The sequence below is a fragment of the Mastomys coucha genome, unplaced genomic scaffold (assembly GCF_008632895.1).
Source record: "Mastomys coucha isolate ucsf_1 unplaced genomic scaffold, UCSF_Mcou_1 pScaffold7, whole genome shotgun sequence".
NCBI lineage: Eukaryota > Metazoa > Chordata > Mammalia > Rodentia > Muridae > Mastomys > Mastomys coucha.
Genome location: NW_022196913.1, coordinates 86,531,815 through 86,558,522, shown reverse-complemented (window position 1 = coordinate 86,558,522; position 26,708 = coordinate 86,531,815). Strand labels below are relative to the sequence as shown.

General features: G+C 35.7%; 1 protein-coding gene across 6 annotated transcripts in view; it reads left to right on the top strand.

Annotated features, from left to right (window-relative positions):
• The window catches only part of Csmd3 (CUB and Sushi multiple domains 3), a 1,179,548-nt gene that overhangs the window by 706,600 nt on the left and 446,240 nt on the right, over nucleotides 1–26,708 (top strand). For all 6 annotated transcript variants that reach the window (XM_031358937.1, XM_031358936.1, XM_031358940.1 and 3 more), the window contains one exon: nucleotides 21,844–22,026. In XM_031358937.1, coding sequence (XP_031214797.1) covers nucleotides 21,844–22,026 — 183 coding nt within the window. The remainder of the gene's footprint in view (nucleotides 1–21,843; nucleotides 22,027–26,708) is intronic.

Here is a 26,708-nt window from a genome sequence, read left to right as displayed (position 1 = left end):
ATTTGCCAATAGTGAAAGTTCTCTGCTAAAAGGTGAGAGGAGTCTTATTTACAAATCATATTTTGTGTCAAACTAAATGCCTAATCTTGAAAAAAAACAAATCTTTGTTAAATGTCTTTGTCTATTCATCATGTCTCTTTATTTCCCAGAAATCCCTAGTCAAAATTCAATAAACACTCTCAAGTGTCTTACATGAGAGCAAGAAAAAGAGAAACACTGAACAAATGACTTTTGGGTCAAGTTATCTTAGAAAAATCTATGAACAATCATTATAAATGTCAAATTTATACTTATCAATTCAACACTAAATTATTTTAAAGAGCTAAGTCAACATTATTTTAGTGAAGGGAGAAATTGAGGCTGTATTGCTACAATTTTATTTCATAATTAAGTGTTGTCTTATGATATGTTATGCTTATTGTATTTTAAGACACTTAAAACATTATAGGTGATAAGCTAAGCTTTATTTACATTATATGTATATACATTATACATTCTATGAACCAAGAACATTATGTCCTGGAAAAACAATACTATTGAGCTAGAGTCTCCTTCATTTTTTTTTTTTAATTTTTATATGAGACAGTGTTTTCCTATATATTCCTATAAGTTTTGCTTCAAAATTATGATCACACTGCCACAGGCTCATGAATAGTGGGGTTACTGGTGCATGCTAAAGTGCATAATGATATTTATTTATTTCTATAGGTATGAGTATAGCAGTATGAATATAAAAAACAACACAGTTATTATATTTAACTGTATATTAAAGTCACAGGAAATAAATAAAGACATGTAAGTGAGATGAGCAATATAATTATATCTATATATAATACAGCAAGGGCTGAGGAAAAATATAAAACCTTGTAGGATCAGTTTGAACAGAATAGTTATCTTCATCCTTTGGCCATCCCCTGGGCTGTTTTTCTTCTGGTTTGCCTTCTTCATTTCAATTTGATCATTTTTTTTTTATCTTATTGAATTTTATTTTGTTTTGTTTTGCTCTCATCTCTTAAATGCCTCTTGTTTTCTAATGAGAGACAGAAGAAGAATGGATCTGGAGGGGAAAACAGGTAAGAAAAGATTGGGAGGAGTAAAGGAACAGAAACTACAATCCAGATATATTACCTAAAAAGGAATATATTTTCTATAAAAAGAAAAAAATAGTAGTAGTTTCTCTAATTTTCTAGAAGTAATATCAGAATGTAAGTTAAATCTTTAGATTGTTCTTATAAGATTCTCTTTTTTGAATCAATTTTTTATATTCAGTTGCCAGGGACCAAGCCAGTCAAAGGTCCCATGGGAGAAATTAAGATCCCGGTAATCAGGCTGGCAAGGAGTTGGCAAAAAATGACACCCAGACACAAATACAAGGGAGTGTTGAATCTGAGTGTATTTTCTCAAAATAGGCATCAGATTTAAATGGTCACTACAGAATGAAAAAGGAACTTAGATAATACACCAGTCAAGGTACATCGAGGTCATCTGAAGCACAGTGGTTCTATAGAAAAGTATATACATGTAAATTGACAGGAACTAAGCAGTGGTTACAACTGAAAGAAAGTCAGCCTTACCTAAGGTCATTTTAATCTTAGAAGCCAGGTGCAATAGTTTCCATTCTAGTCTATTGTATAGTCCACTGCCAGCCTTTCCTTAGTAAATGCCCAACTATGCTAATCTTCTGGGCTAGCAGAGATATGCCCCAGGGGTCCCATTCTTGCTAACCTTACCAAGAACAATACAATAATCTAATTCCTGGGAGTGGTTCCGTTGCAATTCTAATGTGGCCTGCCATACAGTCACACTAAAACATCATCCAATTTAGCTTAGCAATTAACAAATCATTCCTCAGGGGCATCTGTATACCTAATACAGAAAGAAAGCACATGAGACTCTCCATCAACTATCACAAGGACAAATCTGGACCACTTCCAAGTAATGGATACTAAAAGGACTCCAGGAGACTAGCTTCTTTGAAACTTTTCACCTTAGGGACTGCTGTCACGCAGACTCCACTGGAGTGGGTGTGGCAATCAATGATGTAGAAAGATAAAGATAAAGAATGATAAAGATAAAAATAAAGATAAAGATAAAGATAATGGAGAATTAGATATGAAAATGATTTTCTGGGACCTTTGGAGTTAGCTGTAGTCAGTAAAGCCTTACAATATCTAAGCTTGATCATTCACAACCCACATAAAAACAAAACAAAACAAAACAAAACAACAAAAAACAAACAAAAAAATGAACAAAAAACCTCAGGCAGGTGTGATACACTGATAGTTGGCAGCCCAGGAGAGGTATAATAGGAGGATACTTGAGGATACCTGGTCAGCCAATCCAACCTCATGAGAGAGCTCTAGGCCAATTATTAAAATGTAAGAAGCTGAAGTGAAGAGCAACCCAGTAGGAAGACCAGCAGTCTCAACTAACTAGAGACACGGCCACCAAACAGGAGCATGAAGTGGCTACCACCTATAACCAAGCAGAACTCCTAGTGGAAGGATAAGGTCACCAACCCACCCACAAAACATTCAACCCAAACTCCGTCTTGCCTACAAGATGTGCAAGAATAAATATTGAGCAGAGACTGAGGGAATGGACACACAATGACTGGCCCAACTTAAGACTCTTCACATGGGCAAGAACTCATCCCTGACACTATTATTGATTCTCTGTTATGCTGGCATAACTGTCCTCTGAGAGTCTCCACCCAGCAGCTGGTGGAAACAGATGCAGAGATCCCCAGCCAAACATAAGATGGAGCTCAGGGAGTCTCATGGGAGAGTTGGGGGAAGGATTTAGGCATCTGGAGTATTAGGGATTCCACAAGAAAAACAATAGCCAATTAACCTGGACTCTTGGGGGCTCCCAGAGACTGAATCAGCAAACAAAAGCAAGCATTGGCTAGACCTACCCCCATCCCCCACATATGCAGCCAGTGTGTATCCTAGTCTTCATATGGGTCCCCTTATAAATGCACTGGATGCTGTGCCTAACTCTGTTGCCTGCCTGTGGCTCCCATTCCTTGTCTGACCTCAGAGGGAGAGGATGTACCTAGTACTGTAGTGACTTGTGCCAAGATGGGTTGATACCCAAGAAGGTCCTCCCTCTTCTCAGAGGAGAAGGGATGGGAGTGGGTGAAGGGACTGTGTGTTGAGAGGTGTGGACAGGGAAAAGGGAGGATTTGTGATGGGGATGTAAAGCGAATAAGTAAATTAATGAAAAAAATAAGAAAAGAAAAAGAAAATAGGCAGAAGTGTAGTGGGGGATATAATTCAACAAAAAAGGTTTCTCTGATGTTGGCCAATAGCCTATGAATCAAAATGAACTCTTTCTCTCTATGATCACAAAATGTCAAATCACAGTCAATTAGAAAAAGTAATTACTATTTCTTTGACAAAAGAATTAATCTGTCTGTGTCTCAGCACATGTTGAACCCAGTGACTATTGATTTAATTGCCAAAATTGTGTAAACAGGGAATTTAATTCCATAACAGCTACTACTATTTAAACACATTTATATTTAAAGCAAAAGATGTATTCTGTTCATTTGCTGTACTCTGGCTTTTCACTATGTGGTCTTTGATAGTCACAAGTAAGAGTTACTGATTTTTCTTCCCTGCTTTAAAGATATACAAAGCTATGCCCTCAAAAAATTATAAGTACTTCTACCATATGGTAGACACAGTAAGAGCAACAGTGTTTTGAAGTTTTTGATGGCAGCTGTTGGGCTGCTAGCAGGAATCATTCTTTCGAAAGAAAAAATCCATTTACTTTGATTGCTATTATAGTTCAGAAAATATTGATCTCCCCTTGCTTGCAAACTCTTTTAAACAGTTAGCTACAGAGATTTAGACAAAAATCTATATTTCACTTTGTTCTTTCACTCAAGGTTCTTCAAAAGAAAATGTTTAAAAAATGGATGGGTTAAGTGAGGTTGCAGATGAACAATGCTATGTGGAGTCTCCTTATAAACGAAGTGCTCCCTCATAATTTCATGTGACTGGCTGTCATTGGGCTGCAATCTCCTAAGAGAGCAGGGTCATGTCTCCTTAATTGACTATATACCTTGTTTATTTCATTCCACATGAGTGCTGTGTGACTGTTGATATGTGCAATTGGTTTGGCGCATACATCTGGAGTACTCTGGGAATAGCTCCTGTCTGCTTGAAATAGTCAAAGTCCCTACAGAGTTTTCCTGAGACACCCTCTGTCTTCTCACCTATCTAGAACTTCAGAATGAGACTTGTCTTTTTCCAAACTTGTCCTTTTGTTTCCTAATATCATTTCTTTTATAAAAATGCCCTTTTCCATCTAAAATGTTGTAAACTACAACCAAGAAACATTTAATGTACCATGATGAAAATCTATGAAATTTATATCTATTTAAAATTCTACTGATTTTCCTTTCTTACTTTTTAAAGATTTTATTAATTAATTAGTTAATTATCTTACTTATTTTCTTATTTTGCCTGTGCATGTTTGTGCACATATGTATGCACTGGACATGAAGACAAAAAAGAAAAAAAAAAGGAAAAAGAAAAAGAAAAAAACAAGAAAAGAAAAAGGATATATGTCAGTTTCTTTTGACTCTATAATTACAAGCTGGACACAAAATCTACTCAAAACAGAAGGAAAGGCCATCCAGAGACTGTCCCACCTAGGGATCCATCCCACATACACACTAATATGGATACTAAGAAGTGCTTGCTGAAAGTGGCCTGATATAGTTGTCTCCTGAGAGGCCCCACCAGAGCCTGACATGTACAGAGGTAGATGTTCACAGCCAACCATTGAATTGAGCATAGGGTCCCCAAACGGAAGAGTTAGAGAAAGGACTGAAGGAGCTGAAGGGGTTTGCAATCCCATAGGAAGAACAACAGTATCAATCAACCAGAGCTCCCAGGGACTAAACCACCAACCATGGAGGGACCCATAGCTCCAGCAGCATAGGTAGAAGATGACCTTATCTAGCATCAATGGGAGAGGGGGCTCTTGGTCCTGTGGAGGCTTGATGCCCCAGCATAGGGGATTGCTAGGGCAGTGGGTGGGAGCATTGAGGAGGAGCCTCTTTTTCTCACTTCTACATAGAACTTTTCACTTAATACCTTAATACTATGTCTCTACTACATCTACCTACTTAAATAATATATCTAACTACCTTACTTTTAAGTGCCTATCTGTACATTTCTAGTATGTTCTTTGGTACATATATAGTACCAAAATTTAGAACACTGTAAAATTTCAGAAATTTTATTCGAGAGGACACATAAGATTTGATGAATGGATAAATGAATGACTAGACAAATAGGAATATCTGTCTGAAAAATTAACCGTAAAATTATCTAGAGTGAGCTGAATCACTGAGTCTGTTGATATGAAGTTTGTAAAATTAACCTACCCTTGAACATTTCTCTGTGTTTTCTGACCCTGGGTTTCTTATAACCAAGCTTAGCGTAAATGCTTGAGTGTTCTTCTGAAGGACCTACAAAATATAAACTGTAGGTCTTGTGCTAAGGATAGTGTCTAAAGGCAAGTTAGAGGAGCAGCTTTACTTGTAAATTCATAAGTCCATCTTTAACAGTTTCAATCACAGTATTCCCCATGACTCAAAACAGATAGAACTAGTCCTTGACTTATGAATTATTTTCAGTTTTTAAATATTTATACTTTCTTCTAAAGGGATTAGCCATTCTCTTTTTCTTAAAAATGCCTTCAAGTTATTTCTAAAATGTATTTGACGTATTTTTTATTTGGTTGTTGACAACATTTGTAAGCTATATTATTTTAAAATATTAGAAGTCTTCACAAAACTGAGCATTTGAAAGTCAGGAAGGTTAAACAGTTGCTAGACGAAGGACCAGCAACTCTGAGAAGGAATGGTAACATTGAGAACCTTCCAAGGGCCACCATCCTGTGGGAGCATAGTGACAGGTTAGGAAAATCTAGTGGAAGATAACACTTAAATTAGGAACTTCCATGTAGCTTTGCTTCACATAGATTCCAAGCTCTGACAGAAACCTTACACTTGTCTTCCTACGATGACGGGTCATTGCTCTAAACAAAATATCTTTATGATTTGTGTTTCAGTGGGAAAGCCACTAAGCCCTTCTGTATGTTCTTTTTCTCCAGTACTTTAAATTCAAAATAATTGTACTATCAAAGTAGCATATTCTGAGATATTAAAAGATACAGTGTCCTATCTGTGGCATTAGTCTCAAATACATTTGGTGGGTCAGTAATAAACATGGACCTGAAGTGTGTTAGTTACACTTTAAATTTAACAACTGTAGATTTTAAGTTCCCTCTACTAAAGAACATGAATTATATGGTTATGTTTTTCTTTTTAAAAAGTTTATTATAAATCACATTGCACTGAATTGTACATGAAATACATAAAATAAAATTACAAAGTTGGGAAATTCAGATTAGAACATAATGTTTTCCTTTTGGAGTTGTCACATTATGGTGCATTTGTGCCTATTATTAAGTTTCAAGAAATATTTCATTAACAATATTCAATTTTGTGATTATAACTTGTTTCTTTCATCGGATTAGAAAATACAGAGTGTCATCTGAAATAATACTTGTTCTGTCTTCTTATACTCCAATGCATTCTACTGAAACAGGATAGGCCGACCTTAGAATTGCTGAGCAGTCTTGAACTAAAGCCCAGGGAATATCATTTTTTAGAAGACAGTCTGAAAATCAAAGAGTTGAAATAAACTTCTATGTAAAATAAATTCCTGTATTCTGGATATATGAAAGAGTACAAGCTCCTCACAGGTGTTCATGGACAGTGCACAAAGGTATTCTGATGGCCTCTAAATATCAGCTCTAGAAATAATGATGTGAAGACCTTTTAAAGAAAAATTAGCAAAACCCTATGGAACATACATGAATGATAAATGAAGTAATAAAAGATTAAAATGAAAAAATGCACCATTTATTAATTATTTTTATCTTCAATGCATAAAATTGTACAGTTTTGTAAAGTATCAGCTGATGTTTTGATATATGTATCTAGCATACACTATTAAAATCAGAATATATATGCATATATATCTAACATACATTATTTCCCTCAAGTCAACATATTCAAAATATGTAGTATATTATTACTAATATATATTATTATATTATTAATATAGTATGTAGTTAACTGTGTATACTTATTCAAGCATGTTGTTTTTGTCATAGTAAAAACGATCTTAATTTTGTCAAATATAGAGGTTTAATATTCTTAAACTGAGTTGTATCATGGATATTTCAAGCTGTTTGCCTGATTTCCACTTATCAGTGAGTCCATTGCATATGTGAATGAGTCACCTCACTGAGGATGCTATTTTCTAGTTCCATCCATTTGCCTGAGAATTTCATGAAGTCATTGTTTTTAATAGCTGAATAGTACTCCATTGTGTAAATATACCACATTTTCTGTATCCATTCCTCTGCTAAAGAATATCAGGGTTCTTTCCTGCTTCTGGCTATTGTAAATAAGGCTTCTATGAACATAGTGGAGCATGTGCCCTTGTTATATGTTGGAGCATCTTCTGGGTATATGCCCAGGAGTGGTGTAACTGGGTCTTTAGGTAGTACTATGTCCAGTTTTCTGACCATATGAAGCTCAAGTAGAGGGAAGAACAATGTGTGGAATCCTTAGTCTTACTTAGAAGGGGGAACAAAATAATCATCGGAGGTAGAGGGTACGGGGACTTGGGAGAAAGAGAGGAAGAGAGGAGGAATACGGGGAGGGGGATGTGGCAGGATCAGGTGTGGGAAGAGACAGGGGAGATGTACAGAAGATCAGGAAATTGAACATAGGTGTGTAGTTATGGGGGATGGGAAACTGGCGGTAGCCACCAGAAAGTCCCAGAGGCCAGGAAAGCAAGAGGCTCCCAGGACCCAATGCAGATGACATTAGTTGAAATACCCAACAAAGGGGAGAGAGAACCTGTAGAGACCATATCTGGCACAGTTCCTAGTTGAGGGATGCAGCCACCCACCCATCTCAAAAATTTTAACTCAGAATTACTCCTGTCTAATGGAAATGCAGGGACAAAGAATGGAGCAGATACTGAAAGAAAGGCCATCCAGAAACTGGTGATCCATATACCATATGTAGACAACAAACCCAGATGCGATTGCTGATGCCAAGAAGCTCTTGCTGACAGGAGCCTGATATAGCTGTCTCCTGAAAGGCTCTGCAGTGCTTGACCAATACAGATGTGGATGCCTGCAGCCAACCATTGGAATAAACAGGGGGACCCCAGTGGAGGAGTTAGGGAAAGGACTGGAGGAACTGAAGGGGTCGCAAACATAGGAAGAGCAACAGTATCAACCAACCATACCACCAGGGCTCCCAGGGACTAAACCACCAACCAAAGAATACACATGGAGGGACCCATGTCTCCAGCTGCATATGTACCAGAGGATGGCCTTATCTGCCATCCACAGGAGGGTAGGCCTTTGGTCTTGTGAGAGCTCGATGCCTCCTTGTAGGGGAATGCTAGGGAGGTAAGTGGGTGGGTGGGTAGGGGTGCATCCTCATAGAATCAGGGGGGATGGGACAGGGGTTCTGAGGACGGGAAACTGGGAAGGATAACATTTGAAATGTAAATAAATAATCAATAAAAAAGAAAAGAATAACTTTAAAGTGAAGTACACTTAACAAATGAGTATCAATTAAATGCTCCTGATCCTTTAACTCAAAGGAGTCTGATTTGCACTCCTGGCTCGTTCTGTATCAGCTCTGTGAACATTTCAAGCCTGGTCTCAGAGTAAATTTGCCTCCATCCAGAATTTTCCATTTAGCTATATTGAGTTTTCGTACCTAACCTGAAGGATTTTAAAATGCAGATGTTTTCATCGTGAATGTAAAGCAACTTGTGCTTATATAATTTTACACACATTCTGTGTTACTTTTCCCCAGGCCGTTATGGGTTTCCTTCTCTATCTCTTTAAATGTTGACTAAGGTCTCATTTGTCTGAGATACTGGACAGAAGAACATAGTTGGACTCACACATTCTTTTTTAAGTGTGTGGTTTTGCCTTTCTCAACCTTCGAAGGCCAGGTGCTGAGGTAATGAGGTTCCCAGGAGACTTCTTAATGTTAAGAATCAGCAAAACTGAAACGTTTACGGATCAGTCGCTTTTAACCTACGTGGCTTCTCTGTGAAATATTTGAATTACCATGTCAACTGTTGTCAAGTTGGAGTAGAATCAATGTGGGGTTCTATGTCACCTTAAGGTCTGATGTTACTCTTTAGGAAATCTGATTGAATTTAGAGCTGGAGTACATCACTTTAGGCATCAAGTATCAAAGTTAACTTGGTGACTGAAAAATAAAAAATGTGTTGAAAAAACATTTCCACAAATTTCAGCCGTGGCTATTTAAAACTATTTCCAATACTGCTTTCAATATACTATAGTCAGAGTGTTCTGCCCATATTTCCTCTGATCTCTGAACCTTATTTTAGCCCTCACACCTACCTACCCTCTCTCTCTCCCCTGCCTCCCCCTCTGGAAAACAAACAGGTGCTACCCTATGGTGCCTGCCTCTCATTACAGGGACTGGATACTCACTTTCTGCCTTACCAATTTAGTTGTAAATAATTCAAGGATACTTACATGATTTCTTGTGGAAATATCCATTTATTAAAGAAATAAAACTCAGTCATTTTTGACATTCTGAGATGAAATTGTTATGAAATATTAAAATCTAGAAACATTGGAAGAGGAACTAAATTCTTCTTGTTTTGAATTGTTTTTTCTGTGGTAAATTATATTTATCAGTAAGATATAACCTGAATAAAACAAGTGGTATATTGATGTGAAGTGTAATGGCTTCATACATTTGATGTACTTGAAAGAACCTCATATGAAAAAATTGTCCCCATTTTATTTTTCTGTGCACTTGTCATTTTATTGTGTCAACTTAACCCAAATTGGAGTTATTTGGAAGAGTTCAGTAGAAGGATTGCATCCATCCTATTGGTATATTAGTGTGTCTGCAGGATATTTTCTTAATTAAAGGGTGAGGTACGAATGGAAAACACACTGTCAATGGTGCTTCCCCTGGGCTCCTTGTTCTCGATTGTATACGAATGTGAGCTGAGCTAGCCCCAGAGAGTAAGCCAGTAAGCATTATTTCTCTGTAGTTCTGTTTCAATTCCTGTTTCCATGTTCCTTTTGAACTTCTGCCCTTACTTCCCATGATGATGAGCTATATCCTGTATGAAAAAACAAACTTTTTATTCCCATAATGCTGTCCATTATGGTGTTTATTACAGTAACATAAAGTAAATAAGAATAGCTTCTGTGATCAGAGGCTTGGAAGATGAAGTAAACCCTATCATACTGAAGTTGATTTATTCATTGTTTGATCATAGCAGCTGAAGGGAAACTACTACACTAGTTAATCATGTTCAGAGCTTAAGGAAATTTTCTACATATATAAACATACATGTATATATATATGTATATATACACACATACGTACATGCATATGTACATGTAAGTATATATGCACCACCTGATATTCAGATGACAACTATATAGAGATGAATGCTTGATGTAATCTTGGCTTTATACGAGAATATAACCATTCCTAGAGTAGGAGGAGGGAGAAGGAATCAGAAGTATTACATTACACTGTCTTTTAGATTACCAACTCAAGTTAACCAACATGAGCAGCTCTGTAAATATGTCTACAGAATGCTAGGTAGCACTGGATTCTTGCAATGATGTATTCTTGTGAGTTAGTCTTTATTCCCATAATAATATAAAATATATGGTAAAATATGAATTAACATAAGGGTCTAGGATTCATATTTTTCAACTGCAAAATTTTCTACAAGGTTTAGATTATTCAAAAGATACAATGAATAAAATCATTACATGATTTCTATACATGTTCTGTATAGCTATCCCATTTAATGAGTTCTTATTTAATGATAACCTCATGTCTTCTTATATTCTAACTCTTCATTTATACACCATCATCTATTTATTACATAATAGGTCATAAGTGGATATCCAGGATCTAAGAACTCACTTTCTTTCTATTTATTATATTTTTTCTTGATTTACATTACAAATGATATCTCCTTTCCTGGTTTCCCCACCAAAAAACCCCACCTATTTCCAACCCCCTACCCCTGCTCACCAAGCTATCCTCTCCTCCTTCCTGGCCCTGGTATCCCCTACATTGGAGTATAGAACCTTGACAGGACCAAGGGCCTCTCCTCCCACTGATGACCGACTATGCCATCCTCTGCTATACATGATACTGGAGCCATGAGCCCCACCATTTGTACTCTTTGGTTGGTGGTTTAGTCCCCGGGAGCTCTGAGGGTACTAGTTAGTTCAAATTTTGTTCATCCTAAGGGACTGAAAACCACTTCAGCTCCTTTGGTCCTTTCTCTAGCTCCTTCATTGGGGACCCTGTGCTCGGTCCAATGGATGTCTGTGAGCCTTTCTTTCTGTATTAGTTGGGCACTGGCAGAGGTTCTGAGGAGACAGCTATATCATGCTCCTGTCCGCCAGCACTTGATGGCATTCACAATACTGTCTGGGTTTGGTGATTGAATATAGAAAGGATTCCCAGGTGGGGCATCTCTGGATTGTTCTTCCTTCAGTCTCTGCTCTGTACTTTGTCTCTGCAACTCCTTCCATGGGTATTTTGTTCCCCCTTCTAAAAAGGATCAAAGTATCTACACTTTGGTCTTCCTTCTCCTTGAGTTTGTTGTGGTTTATGGATTGTATTTTGTGTATTCTGAGCTTCTGGGCTAATATCCACGTATCAGTGAGTGAATACCATGTGTATTTTTTTGTGATTGGGTTACCTCACTCAAGTTAATATTCTCCAGATTCATCCATTTCCCGAAGAATTTCATAAATTCATTGTTTTTAATAGCTGAATAGTACTCCATTGTAAAAATATACCACATTTTCTGTTTCCAGTCCTCTGTTAAGGGACATCTGGGTTGTTTCCAGTTTCTGGCTAGTACAAATAAGGCTGCAGTGAACATAGTAGAGTTTGTGTCCTTCTTACGTGTTGGAGCATCTTCTGGGTATATTCCCAGGAGTGGTATAGTTGGGTCCTCAGGCAATACTATGCCCAATTACCTTAGGAAGTGCCAAACTGATTTCCACAGTGGTTTTACCAGCTTGCAATCCCACCAACAATGAAGGAGTGTTCCTCTTTCTCCACAACCTTGCCAATATCTTTATCACCTGAGGTTTTTATCTTAGCCATTCTGACTGGTGTGAGGTGGAATCTCAGGATTGTTTTGATTTGCATTTCCCTGATGACTATGGATGTGAACATTTCTTTAGATGCCTCTCAGCTGTTAGGTATTCCTCAGTTGAGAATTCTTTGTTTAGATCTGTACCCCATTTTTAATAGGGTTATTTGGTTCTCTAGAGTCTAACTTCTTGAATTCTTTGTATATAATGGATATTAGCTCTCTATCGGATATAGGATTGGTAAAGATCTTTTCCCAATCTGTTGGTTGCCATTTTGTCCTATTGACAGTGTCCTTTGCCTTACAAGAAGCTTTGCAATTTTATGAGGTTCCATTTGTCAATTCTTGACCTTAGAGCAAAAGCTAGTTATTGGTGTTCTGTTCAGGAAATTTTCCCTTGTGCCCATGTGGTCAAGGTTCTGCCCCACTTTCTTTTCTATTAGTATCAGTGTATCTCATTTTATGTGGAGGTCCTTGATCCACTAAGACTTGAGCTTTGTACAAGGAGATAGGAATGGATCAATTTACATTTTCTATGTGCTAACCACCACTTGAGGCATCACCATCTGTTGAAAATGCTGTCTTTTATCCACTGGATGGTTTTAGCTCCTTTGTCAAAGATCAAGTGGCCATAGGTTTGTGGGCTCATTTCTGGGTCTTCAATTCTATTTCATTGATCTACCTGCCTGTCACTGTACCAATACCATGCAGTTTTTATTACAATTGCTCTGTAATACAACTTAAGGTCAGGGATGGTGATTCCACCAGAAGTTCTTTTATTGTTGAGAATAGTTTTCGCTATCATAGGTTTTTTGTAATTCCAGATGAATTTACAATTTACTCTTCCCAAGCCTGTAAAGAATTGAGTTGGAATTTTGATAGGGATTGCACTGAATCTGTAGATTGCTTCTGGTAAGATAGCCATTTTTACTATATGAACCCTGCCAATTCATTAGTATGGAAAATCTTTCCATCTTCTGAGATCTTCTTTGATTTCTTTCTTCAGAGACTTGAAGTTCTTCTTGTCATACAGCTCTTTCACTTAGAGTCACACCAACGTATTTTATATTATTTGTGACTATTGTGAAGGGTTCTGCTTCCCTAATTTCTTTCTCAGTCTGTTTATATTTTGTGGAGAGGAAGGCCACTGATTTGCTTGAGTTAATTTTATATTCAGCACTTTGCTGAAGTTGTTTATCAGGTTTAGAAGTTCCCTGGTGGAATTTTTGGGGTCACTTCAGTATACTAACATATCCTCTGCAAATAGTGATAATTTGACTTCTTCCTTTCCAATTTGTATCCCTTGATTTCCTTTTGTTGTTTAATTGCCCTGGCTAGGACTTCAAGTACAATATTGAATAGATAGGGAGAGAGTGGGCAGCCTTGTCTAGTCCCTGATTTTAGTGGAATTGTTTCAAGTTTCTATCCATTTAGTTTGATGTTGGCTACTGGTTTGCTGTATATTGCTTTCTCTATCTTTAGGTATGGGCCTTGAATTCCTATACTTCCTAGACTTTTATCATGAATGGGTGTTGAATTTTGTCAAATGCATTTTCAGTATCTAATGACATGGTCATATTGTTTTTTTTCTTTGACTTTGTTTATATGGTAGATTGCATTAATGGATTTCTGTATATTGAACCATCTCTGCATCACTGGGATGAAGCCTACTTGATCATGATGGATGATCATTTTGGTGTATTCTTGGATTCGGCTTGCAAGAATTTTATTGAGTATTTTTGAATCGATATTCATAAGGGAAATTGGTCTGAAGTTTTCTTTCTTTGTTAGGTTTTTGTGTGGTTTAGGTATAAGAGTAATTGTGGCTTCATAGAATGAATTGGGTAGAGTATCTTCTGTTTCTATTTTGTGGAATAGTTTGAGGAGTATTGGTATTAAGTCTTCTTTAGAGGTCTGATAAAACTTTACTAAACCCATCTGGTCCTGGCCTTTTTTTTTTTTTGGTTTGGGGACTATTAATGACTGATTCTATTTCATTAGCAGATACTTGACTGTTTAGATCATTTATCTGATCTTGACTTAATTTGGTACCTGGTATCTGTCTGGAAAATTGTCCATTTCATCTAGGTTTTTCAATTTTGTTGAGTATAGGCTTTCTTAGTAGGATCTCATGATTTTTTGGATTTCCTCAGTGTCTGTTGTTATGTCTCCCTTTTCATATCTGATTTTGTTAATTAGGATACTGTCTCTGTGCCCTCTAGTTAGTCTGGTTAAGGGTTTATCTATATTTTTGATTTTTTCAAAGAACCAGCTCCCTGTTTGGTTGATTCTTTGTATAGTTCTTTTTGTTTTCACTTGGTTGATTTCAGCCCTGAGTTTGATTATTTCCTGTCTTCTACTCCTCTTGAGTGAATTTACTTCTTTTTGTTCTAGAGCTTTCAGATATGATGTCAAACAGCTAGTGTATACTCTCTCCAGTTTCTTTTTAGAGGCACTCAGAGCTATGAGTTTTCCTCTCAGGACTGCTTTCATTGTGTTCTATAGATTGCAAGGAATTATTTCAATCTTCTTGTATCAGTTGAGGCCTGTTTTGTGACTGATTATATGGTCAATTTTGGAGAATGTACGATGAGGTGCTGAGAAGAAGGTATGCCCTTTTGTTTTAGTATAAAAAGTTCTATAGATATCTGTTAAATCCATTTGTTTCATAACTTCTGCTAGTTTCACTGTGTCAGCTTAGTTTCTGTTTCCTTGATCTGTCCATTGCAGAGAGTGGAGTATTGAAGTCTCCCGCTATTATTGTGTGAAATGCAATGTGTGCTTTAGTAAAGTTTCTTTTATGAATGTAGATGCCCTTGCATTTAGAGCATAGAGGTTCAGAATTGAGAGTTCATCTTGGTAGGTTTTACCTTTGATGAGTATAAAGTGTCCCTACTTATCTTTCTTGATGACCTTAGGTTGAAAGTCAATTTTATTCGATATTAGAATGGCTATTCTAGCTTATTTCTTGGGACCTTTTCTTTGGGAAAAATTTTTTTCCAGACTTTTACTCTGAGGTAGTGTCTGTCTTTGTCACTGATGTGGGTTACCTATATGCAAGAAAATGTTGAGTTCTGTTTACATAGCCAGTCTATTAGTCTATTTCTTTTTATTGGGGAATGGATTCCATTGATATAAATAGATATTAAGAAAATGTAACTGTTGCTTCCTGTTATTTTTGTTGTTAGAGTTGGAATTCTGGTCATATGGCTATCTTCTTTTAGTTTTGTTGAAAGATTACTTTCTTGCTTTTTTTAGGATGTAGTTTCCCTCCTGGTGTTGGAGTTTTCCATTTATTATCCTTTGAAGGGCTGGATTTGTGGAAAGATATTGTGTAAATTTGGTTTTGTCATGAAATATCTTGGTTTCTTAACTATGGTAATTGAGAGTTTTCCTGGGTATTTTAGCCTGGGCTGGCATTTGTGTTCTCTAAGGGTCTGTATGACTTCAGCCCAAGATCTTCTGGCTTTCATAGTCTCTGGCAAGATATCTGGTATAATTCTGTTAGGTCTGCCTTTAATATGTTACTTGACCTTTTCCCCTCATTGCTTTTAATAGTCTTTCTTTGTTTTGTGCATTTGGTGTTTTGATTGTTATGTGACAGGAGGAATTTCTTTTCTGGTCCAAACTATTTGGAGTTCTGTAGGCTTCTTGTATGTTCATGGGCATCTCTTTCTTTAGGTTAGGGAAGTTTTCTTCTATAATTTTGTTGAAGATATTAACTGGCCCTTTAAGTTGGAAATCTTCACTGTCGCCTATACCTATTATCCTTAGGTTTTGTCTTCTAATTGTATCCTGGATTTCCTGGATGTTTTGGGTTAGGAGCTTCTTGCATTTTGCATTTTCTGTTGTGTAAATATTTCTATGGTATGTTCTCCACCTGAAATTCTCTCTTCAACCTCTTGTACTCTTGCTTGCATCTATGACTCCTGAGTTCTTTCCTGGGTTTTCTATCTCCAGAGTTGTCTTTCTTTGTGATTTCTTAATTGTTTCTACTTTTTTTCTAGATCATGGATGGTTTTTTTCGATTCCTTCACCTGTTTGGTTATGTTTTCCTGTAATTCTTTTAGGGAATTTTGTGTTTCCTCTTTAAGAATTTGTACTTGTTTACTCATGTTCTCCTGTAATTCTTTAAGGGATTTTTGTGTTTCCTCTTTAAGAGTTTCTTCTTCTTTATTCATGTTCTCCTATAATTCGTTATGGGCTTTTTTGTGTTTCCTCTTTAAGGACTTGTACCTGTTTACCTGTTTTCTCCTGTATTTCCTTAAGGGATTGATGTCCTTCTTAAATTCCTCTATCAGCATCATGAGATATGATTTTAGATCCACATCTTCCTTTTCCAGTGTGTTGGGATATCCAGGACTTGCTGTAGTGAGAGTACTGGGTTCTGATGATGCCAAGTAGTCTTGGTTTCTGTTGGTAAGTTTCTTGTGTTTGCCTTTTGCCATATGGTAATCTCTGGCTTTAGATGTTCTTGCTGTCTCTGGCTGGAGTTTATTCCTCCTGTGGGACTGCAAGCCTCTGTCAGCACTCCTGGGAGATCAGCTCTCTCCTGGTAAGACCTGAGGGCTGTAGATCAGCCTTCCCTCCTGGGTGCATATGGATGCAGAAAGGAGCCTGTACCAGCTGCTCTGCAGCTTCTGTAGCCTGTGTCTCCTGGCTGGTCCCACCTTAGAAAGTCACCAGAGAGAAAATGGTGTTCTCACCTGAGTCTCAGGGTCAGAGCACTCCCTGAAGACAAGCTCTCTGCTTGCAGGAAAGGTTCACAGAGGTCTGTGGAAGAGCAACACCCCCTGGGTATAGATGGAGGAAGGAAGGAACCTGTCCTAGCTGCTCTGTAGCTTCTGGGGCCTGTGCCTCCTGGCTGGTCCCACCTTAGAAAGTCACTGGAGGGAAAAAAAATCAGAACTCACTTTCTTGAGTCATATGTATAGTCAATTGAAATGTAAAGGTAAAAATATACTCGTGAAATGGATGTCTAAATAAAAAATAATAATCAAGTATATTTATATGTATATTCACATGAATGTACATGAATATATTATGTGTAAACATATATAATACACATGTGTGTACATAAAAATATATAATACATATATGTGTATATATATATATATAATGTATATTTATATGTATACATAAGTATACAAGGCTTATAGGATCCAAGAGAATGAAGAAACAAATTTGCTTTTAATTCTAGACTACTTTTAAACAGAAGGTATAGTTAATCCTTTAGATGAATACAGATTTCTTCAGGTTTTAAATGTATGACACTATAATTTGTATGTAGTTTGTTTTTCTCTCAAGTGGTTGATAAATGGAAATTTTGGTTCCTAATTTGGTAATATAGGAGATAATAAAACATTTACAAATGGGGCTTAATAGAGATTGTCTATGTCATTGGGAGCTTTGACATAATTCCCATGGGACTTTGAGTTAGTTCTAAAGACATTTTTTTAAATAAAGAATGATATACATTTCTCAAGTAAACCCTTTCAGTAGAAGGTGTAGGGGTAGTGAAGCTTTGCATGTCTTATTTACCATCTCCCCAAGTCATAAGCTTTTCTGGGCTCTTGGTTCCCAGTAGATCTTTCCTACTCATGGTATTTATTTATTGCTTTATGATTATATAAATATTCAGTGGAATGGGGGCTTTAGAGAGGAATAATCATTATTCACTAAGGTGTACCCAATCTTTTGCATACTTCTTGTCACATTAAAGTGTCTAATGAACAATAAAATAATCTTTTGAAATATCTGAAGGAAACTTTCTCTAACCTTAATGAAATATTCTAACATATACATTCATTGTTGGACATTGATATATTTATTTTAAGTGTTATCAATGTAACCCTATAAAAGTAATTAGGTACATTAATAAATTTGACTATAAAATAAATAAAATAAAAATAAAATGCGAAATTATTGATTTATTCAATGTTATGCCTAAACACACATACATTGATTAGAATACAACATTATTAGAAATGTAAAGAAATAGATCTTCAAACATTACTTATTATTGCCATTGTTGTTTGCTATTGTCCAAAATTTGATGGTAGGCATTATTCTGGAAGAAATTACATAATTGCAACATACAACATGACAAAATCAAGATTGTACAGACCTAGAACTTTTATGTATACTGATTAGCTTTCATAGTTCTGAAAGTTGCTACAAAGTGACCTGAGGAGAAATGTAAACATCAGTTGGACCCAGCTGGGAACCCTTCCTGATATTATGGTACAGTAATATCATGGGAGTAATCAACCTCTCTTTTTTTGGAACTAAGTACCACACCACAAAATGAAAAGCATAACTTACTCTGTTATTGGGTGAATACAACATGGCCATGGGCTCTGGGGAGAACCAAGTACAATTAGGAGAACCAAGTACAATTATTCTACTAAATAGAGTGAATATTATTTTGTTTTTTAATGATAAATTGTTAGATGCATAGATCAATGCATCTCTCATCCCAAATCTAAGAAGCTTGTACTTGTGGTAGGTTATGCTAATATATTGACTCACAACTAGCCAAAGTATGGAAAAATCAGAGGCATCAGAAAGTTCAGCCTTAAAAAGAATACATATACAGATCATCCTTCTCTAGGCTCAGAGATCATTGCAGAAGGAAGAAAGAGTGTAGAAGCCAGAGACCATCGATGACAACAAGGAGATAGTGTCTTCTGGATATAATAGGCTACCTCAACATATAAACTTTCAGGGGCTTGACCAGCAATCAGAAAACCGTAGACGCCCAATCCAACCCTGTTTTTAGTATAAAGATGGGAATTGGTCACGCAGTTTGACATGTAGCTGTTGACCTATTAGCAATTGTTAGCTACTGGGAGATGGGAAAAACAGTTTCTAAGACTTTAGGCCCTGGTAAACCAATCACTCTCTAACTAGAGAACATACATACAAGAATACTTTGGCAGTACAAATTGGTCTTGACAGATAAAACAAAAATTAGACACAAAGTTGTTTGAGGGGAGGGATAGAGGCTCAGTATGGGAAGAATTGAGTAAAGCAGTAAATGTGACCAATACATAGTATATGATACTCTCAATGAATGAATAATAACAGCACAATAAATAAAAAGAAGTGCCAAATGAAACATTTTAAGTTCCAAATTTTATGTAAAATAATAATTCAAAATGGAAATCAGAAAGTACTCAGAAAGAACAATATATTTTTTGTATTCAAAGTCATATGTAGAAGAAAATTGACAGGCAACTTATTTTTCTTTTACAAAACTACAAGAGCTAAAAACATGAGTAAAGACTAAAATATTTCTTCACAAATGTAGAAATAAAAGTGACCTAAAAGAAACAAAGGTATAACTATAAAAAAAAATGTCTAAACAAAATTAAAAACAAGAGAACTGATAGAAAATTGTCAAAGATATTTGGCTAATCCTTTGAGCAAACTAATATAATTGTAAAACTTTACAAATGTAGATAAAGGAAACTAGTCTAGTAAGCACAGATAGACACTGTTAAGAATTAGAATGAGTTTGGTTGGGGTTTTGGTTTGTGGATGGTTTCACATATAGGAGAGGCTGGCCTCAAACTTACTGTGTAGCCCAGGAAAACTGTGAACTGATTCTGTATTACTTCTGCCTCCGAAATGATGAGAGGACATGTGTGTACTGTCATCACCAGAAAAAAAAATAAGAAGGTTTGTGACAATTTGTCATTGTGCTAGGTAAAACATGTAACACTCCTGCTGTTCTTTTACCCTCTTAGCATCACTTCTAACATATAGAAGTTGCTCTTGCTGTTCATAAAATTAAAATAAAAGCAGTTCCAGATGAGAATATCCCTATATATAATTTAATCAGTACTTAACTGATACCTCTAACCTATATCAGGTTTACATGGTGGTTTTTGAAAGTTCTAATTTCAAATTAACCATTACATTCTTCTGTAACTATGAAATCATTAACTTTTTTCTTTGATATCAAAAAATGGAAAGAAAGGGAATAATAATAATACACGGTGATGGCAGTCAGTGACATCTGCTGAGGACTTTGGTGGTTTAGAGGACTAATAAACATTTGGGGTTTCTCCTAAGGACTAATGGTTTTCAAAGACAACTCTAGAACTCTTTGGTTAAGAAAGAAGGATTTGAATTTCTACAGTGAAAGCATACTAAAACTCAATATATAGTTTGCTGCTTATAGAAAAAAGTTAGTTCATGGGAAATATCTTTATATATTCAAAGACTCAAACTTTTCTAGCCTTACATACTTTACAAGAAGTATTTGTTTTTGTTTTGTATTGTATTTCTTACTTTTATTTATTTACTTTTTACAGTCCAGTTGTTACCCACCTCTATATCTTCCTCCCACAGTTCCTCATCCAATTCCTCCTATTCCCTGCTGTTGTATATGTGCCATGGGCTTCAGATCAGCTAGTGTATGCAACCTGGTTGGTGACACATTGTCTGATCTCAGAGATCTGGGTTAGTTGAGACTGCTGGTCTTCCTATGGAGTCACTCTCTTCCGCAGCATCTTTCACCCTTTCCCTAATTCAACCACAAGAGTCCCTGACTTCTGTCCATTCAGTGAGCTGCTTATAGGGCCTTTCAGACCTGTACATTTTATTAATTTAAAAATTTTAATTTTTTCTCCTACTCTTTTTAAAAAATATTTTATTTATATGTATTAATGTTTTATTTTTATGCATGTATGTGTGCTGTATATATGCCTGGTGTCTGTAGAGGCTCAAAGAAATTTTCAGATTCCCTGTGTCTGAAGTTTCAGGTGATACCAGCCAACAGGCAGGTATTGGGAACCTATCTGGGACCATTGCTAGAGCAGCAAGTTATTTCATAAGGATTTTCAGCACTTTTAATATAAAATAAATAATTTTGGAAATGTATTTGTTAACCCTAATTTAAATATCACTTCATGAATGAATGTACTGAAACATTACAGAGACTGTACTTGATATGTATATATGTATGTATATATATATGCATATTTAAATAACCTTCCATAATTCATATTAAAAATAAGAATTAATGCAAAATATATTGTTTGAAGACAACTGCTAGTGAACACAACCACAATAATTTGTTGTTTTAAACAGTTAACTAAAAATTACCTAAAGATAATTCTTGATGAATGGCTTTCCTTTCATTATAGAAGGTGGACAATACTTTCTCATTCTTGTATTATCCACAAATGATAAGAAAATTATTGAGAACTCGGAAGAAATGCACAGGAGTATATTTGTATGTATATACATGTATCTGTGCTATAAACAAAATCTCAATCTTGTCATATTCTCCTGTTAAAGTTCTTATCTCAATCACCCTACTTAGTTATAATAACTCCAGATGCTACTCTAGTAAAGGAAAGTGATGCAAGCATCTATTTGCATGTATCATTTCATTCCCAAAGAACACTATCAAATCCTGTCCACAATAGTGGCACAACAAGAATAAAATTGAGAATGGAAAATGAACCCATCCTCTTGCTCTGAAGTATCATCACATTAAAAGTGTACATTGCACACATTTGTAATGCAGGTATGAGCCATATTCAACCCTAAAAGTTAAGTTTTGTCTTTTATTTTACAGAAATTGAGAAAGAAAGTTGTGGCGATCCTGGCACACCTTTATATGGAATTAGAGAAGGCGATGGTTTTTCTAATCGTGATGTTTTAAGATTTGAGTGCCAATTTGGGTTTGAATTAATTGGAGAGAAATCCATAGTTTGTCAAGAGAATAACCAATGGTCTGCAAATATACCCATCTGTATCTGTGAGTACCAAATGCTTTGCTTCTAGATGGCATATGTTACACTGTCCTTGTATATAATTGCTTTTGTAATTAATTGCAAAGAGCTGGAACCAAGTAATTATTTTTGAATGAGGATCACTTTGTGATACTATCTTTAACATGTGTGATTATGCTGAACTATAAAATTCATTACAAATTTAAATAAAGTTAACAGAGTTCACTTGACAACTGCAAAAAATATATATTATGTGCATTCTTTTTTTTGTTGTGCATTCTTCGAAAAGTGGGTAGCTTTTTGTGCTTTACATATGGCACATTTCTTATGGAAATTAGATATCATAGCTAATTCTAATAAGCCCATTTATTTTCACAAGATAAAAAATGCTTATTCATAATCATAATTATGAAAATATTTAAGGCCTCTCTTTTATGTAAATGCCATTATTTATTTTTGAAAAGAGGTATTCATGGTAAGGCATAGAGTTCACAGCATAAAATCCATTACTGTTTATTTTGCATAAAATGTTAGATTATAAAAACATAATTTTGAAAATACATTAACTTTTCAACTTAATACAAACTGAACATGAGGATTATCTATTAACATACCTTCATGGTCAAGTATATAGTCATCATTATATTACAATATCTTTCAGAGGAAAAGTGCACAGATCCACTTCTAAGGAACTGTGAGGAGAAGGCCAGTTATTCATAATAAAGGTCACCTGTTCAGTCCTTTTTCAGAAAGAATAAAATACATTAGGGGAGATGATTTTAATATGTTTATGCCATATAAAGCTTGGAAGTGCTTAAAAAATTTTAATTGATGATCTTTTATTCTAAGCATTCTTCCAGAAAGATAATATTGGTTTTATAATGGAAAACCCATCATTTGATAAATCGCACCAATAATGAAAGAAAACATTTGGTGCAAGAGATCTCATCCAGGGCTTTAGCTCTGCTAGATAAATGCTCTTTTTTGAGCTACACTCCATCCCAAAAGTGAACAAGCAATTGGCAATATTTTGTCAGATGCTAGAATACATAATAAAAATGATGTGACTATCATTCCCTAAAGGCATTTTGAAAAATTCTTGAATATCTAATAAATATTTTGTTTTGTTTGAAATGGGGTCTTATATGCCCCTGTCTTAGTCAGAATTTCTATTCCTGTACAAACATCATAACCAAGAAGCAAGTTGGGAAGGAAAGGGTTTATTCATCTTACACTTCCACATTGCTGTTCATCACCAAAGGAAGTCAGGACTGGAACTCAAGTAAGTAGGGAAGCAGGACCTGATGCAGAGGCCGTGGAGGGATGCTATTTACTGGCCTGCTTCCTCTGGCTTACTCAGCTTGCTTTCTTATAGAACCCAGGACTACCAATCCCAGGGATGGCACCACCCACAATGGGCTAGGCCCTTCCCACTTGATGACTCATTGAGAAAATGCCTTCCAGCTGGATCTCATGGAAGCATTTCCTCAACTGAAGCTCCTTTCTCTTTATTAACTCCTGCTTGTGTCAAGTTGACACACAAAACCAGCCAGTACAGCTCCCTTGGCTGGCTTGGTATGTTCTCCATAGTTCCCAATAGCCTCTCATTTGCAGTGATTCTCCTGAGTGCTGGAATTACAGGAATGGGCCACCATTGGATTTCTTTAACTATTTTTAACTAAGCCCAATAATCCAGTAAGTGATAAAAAATAATATATCTAATGTTTTATGTGCAGGCAGTGGTTAATTTTAAATGCATTTGCCTGAATAGATGTAAATGAATAAGCCAGGACTACATAGATAAAATTCTTACATAAATGCAGATAAACAGTAAAAAGATTATTACATTAAATTTAACAAAAGAACCCCTTATGGAAAAAATTACTATCAATATATGATATTAACTTATGAATCATATATAAATAATTTGTAATTTTAATGTAACTACTAAAAGAAGTTTTTCTGAGCATGTGACAGTAGACAAGATGAAGTTACTTAAAAATTACACAATTTACAATTTAATTTACAATTTAATTACAAATTACAATTTAAGTATGATTTCAAAGATTGGGGAGAAGAAAAACACATGCATTCAAATTTGACTGGCCTAAGATGTGGCTGAGCCCAAACGTAGATTTATTGCATCTAAAGTTATTCTAAATAGAAATAATGCAAAATATTTTTAAAGAAAATATGAAATTACATGAGGGGTTTGCAGCCCCTTAGGACGAACAACAATATGAACTAAGTAGTACCCTCAGAGCTCCCAGGGTCTCAACCACCAACCAAGGAATACACATGGAGGGGTCTGATTGTTGAGGCAGCATGTGTATAGTAGAGGATTGCAAATTCAATCATCAATAGGAGGAGAGGACCTCGGCCCTGTGAAGGTTCTGTGCCCCAGTGTAGGGGAATGCCAGGGCCAGAAAGTGGGAGAGGGGCGGGGTGGCAGGCATGGGGAAGTGGGAGGCAACAAAGGTTTGTTTTTGTTATTTTTGTTTGTTTCTTTGTTTTTTGGAGGGGAAACTGGGAATGGAGAAATTTACATGTAAATAAAGAAAATATCTAAAAGGAAAAAAAAAAGAAAAAAAAAGAAATTACATGCAATATGAGTTCTTATTATATATAAATATAGGTAACAAAAGATTATTTTAACTATTAAATTCAAATAAATTATTAATATTGAACTTTTAAAAAAATAGGAACTGTGGTATATAGGTTGTCATAGTTACTGTTCTATTGCTGTGAAGAGACACCCTGAAGAAGTCAAGTCTGGCAAAAGAAAACATTTAATTGGGGGCTTGCTTGCTGATTTATAGGTTCACTCGATGGTCATCGTGGCAGGAAAGAGACAGGCATGGCCTTGGAGTAGTAGATGAGAGCTTTACATAGTGATTTACAGGTAGCAGGTAGACAAAGAGACACTGGGCCAAGCATGGACTATTGAAATCTCAAACGTCATCTCTGCTGACACACCTGCACCAAAAAAAAACAAAAAACAAAAAACAAAAAAACAAAAAAAACCCACCAAGTCCAATAAGACCATATCTCCCAATCCTTCACAAGCAGTTCTGTTAACTGGGAGAAAGCATTCAATCTAGAAGGACAACTTTCATGCAAACTACGACATGCGTATTGTGACTTAAGACTACCGAAACATAAATAATCAGAATTCATAGGTGGATTCTTCAAATAAAGTGAATAAACATATATATATACATATATATAATATGTATGAATATATATTATATATGTATGTATATATAATCACATGAGGAAACTTCAACACTTCAAATTTACTATAAGTAGAAGAAAGTAAAACAATAAGGTGTAATTTTCCTCATGAAACTAAATAGAATAAATTATCACTGTAGTTTTTGCTTGTTGGGTTATATATTCTTTAATACAGCTTTTTATATTTCACTGCAAATTGATATTACTTGAGGAATTTTGAATACTATTTTAAGCCTTCACATTAATATTCTTATCAACTCATTAAAAAATGTCCCATGTAGAGATAATCAAAACACAGTCATCACTGAATGATGTTTTAGAATACAATTTTAAATGTTAACTTACAGTTGTATGTAGAGAGAAAAGAATGATGTTAGGGGTTTAAATGATGAATATAATTATGTATAGTAGAGTTAAATGTTCATATACTATTAATAATGAGCCAATTGTAGTGTTGCCTGTAACTTAAATACTTGGACTAAATTTAGCAGGAAGATGAATAATCCTAAATCATCTTGATCTATATCCCGAGAAACTGTCTCAAAACTGTACAAACAAACCCCATATGCAAATATATGTTTATATACCTTATATATGTACTATACAGTGACTTCAAACATATGTACACACTGTATGAGAGAGAAAGGGGAGAAAGAGAAGAGAGAGAGGGAGAGGATGAGATACAAGTTAACACATATGAACTGAGTTTTGTTGAAGATACTTTGTGTCACAGAAACTATATAATATTTCAACATTGATTTCCTTTGAGTTTTTTGTTTGTTTTTTCTCTCCTAGGCATCCTCAGCTTTCCAAACTTCAATCAGATGTTTAAAACTTTTCTGAAAGAAAACAGGGAATAAGTCTACAGTTTTTGTAGATGGGCTGTGTTTACTTCTTCTAGTTTTTGGCAACAGTGACAACTGCTGCCCATTATATATATTAACCTGTCTCCATATTTGTGTCATAAACTATCATGGCATGGTAGGGATAAAATCCATTGAAGCACCATTTCTGATTCTCTAAAAGCTTTAGAATTTTAACTCTGAGAAAATTCTCAAAATCATTTTATTCAATCATTGTTTTAACCTTAGTGTTTCATGGGCACTTGTGAAAATTTCTCATAAGTGCAGAAAGGAGTTGTAGAATACTCTAACACAGAACAAATGGAAGGAGTCAAGTGTCACTGAGTGGGGTGTAGTGATTCCTGCCTGGAGGCTCCATCTCAGAAAGCAGAAGCAGTAGCAATTGCAAAATCTTTGTTCTGCCTGGGAATGAATTCTAGATGACAGAGGCTACAGAGTACAAATTGTCATGCCTTAGTGTTTCCATTCCTGTTAGAAGACTTCATGACCAGACAACTCTTAAAAAAAACAAAATTTACTTGGGGCTGGCTTACAAGTTCAGAGGTTCAGTCCATTATTATTGAGACAGGAAGCATAGCAGCATCCAGGCAGGCATGGGGAGTAGGAGCTGA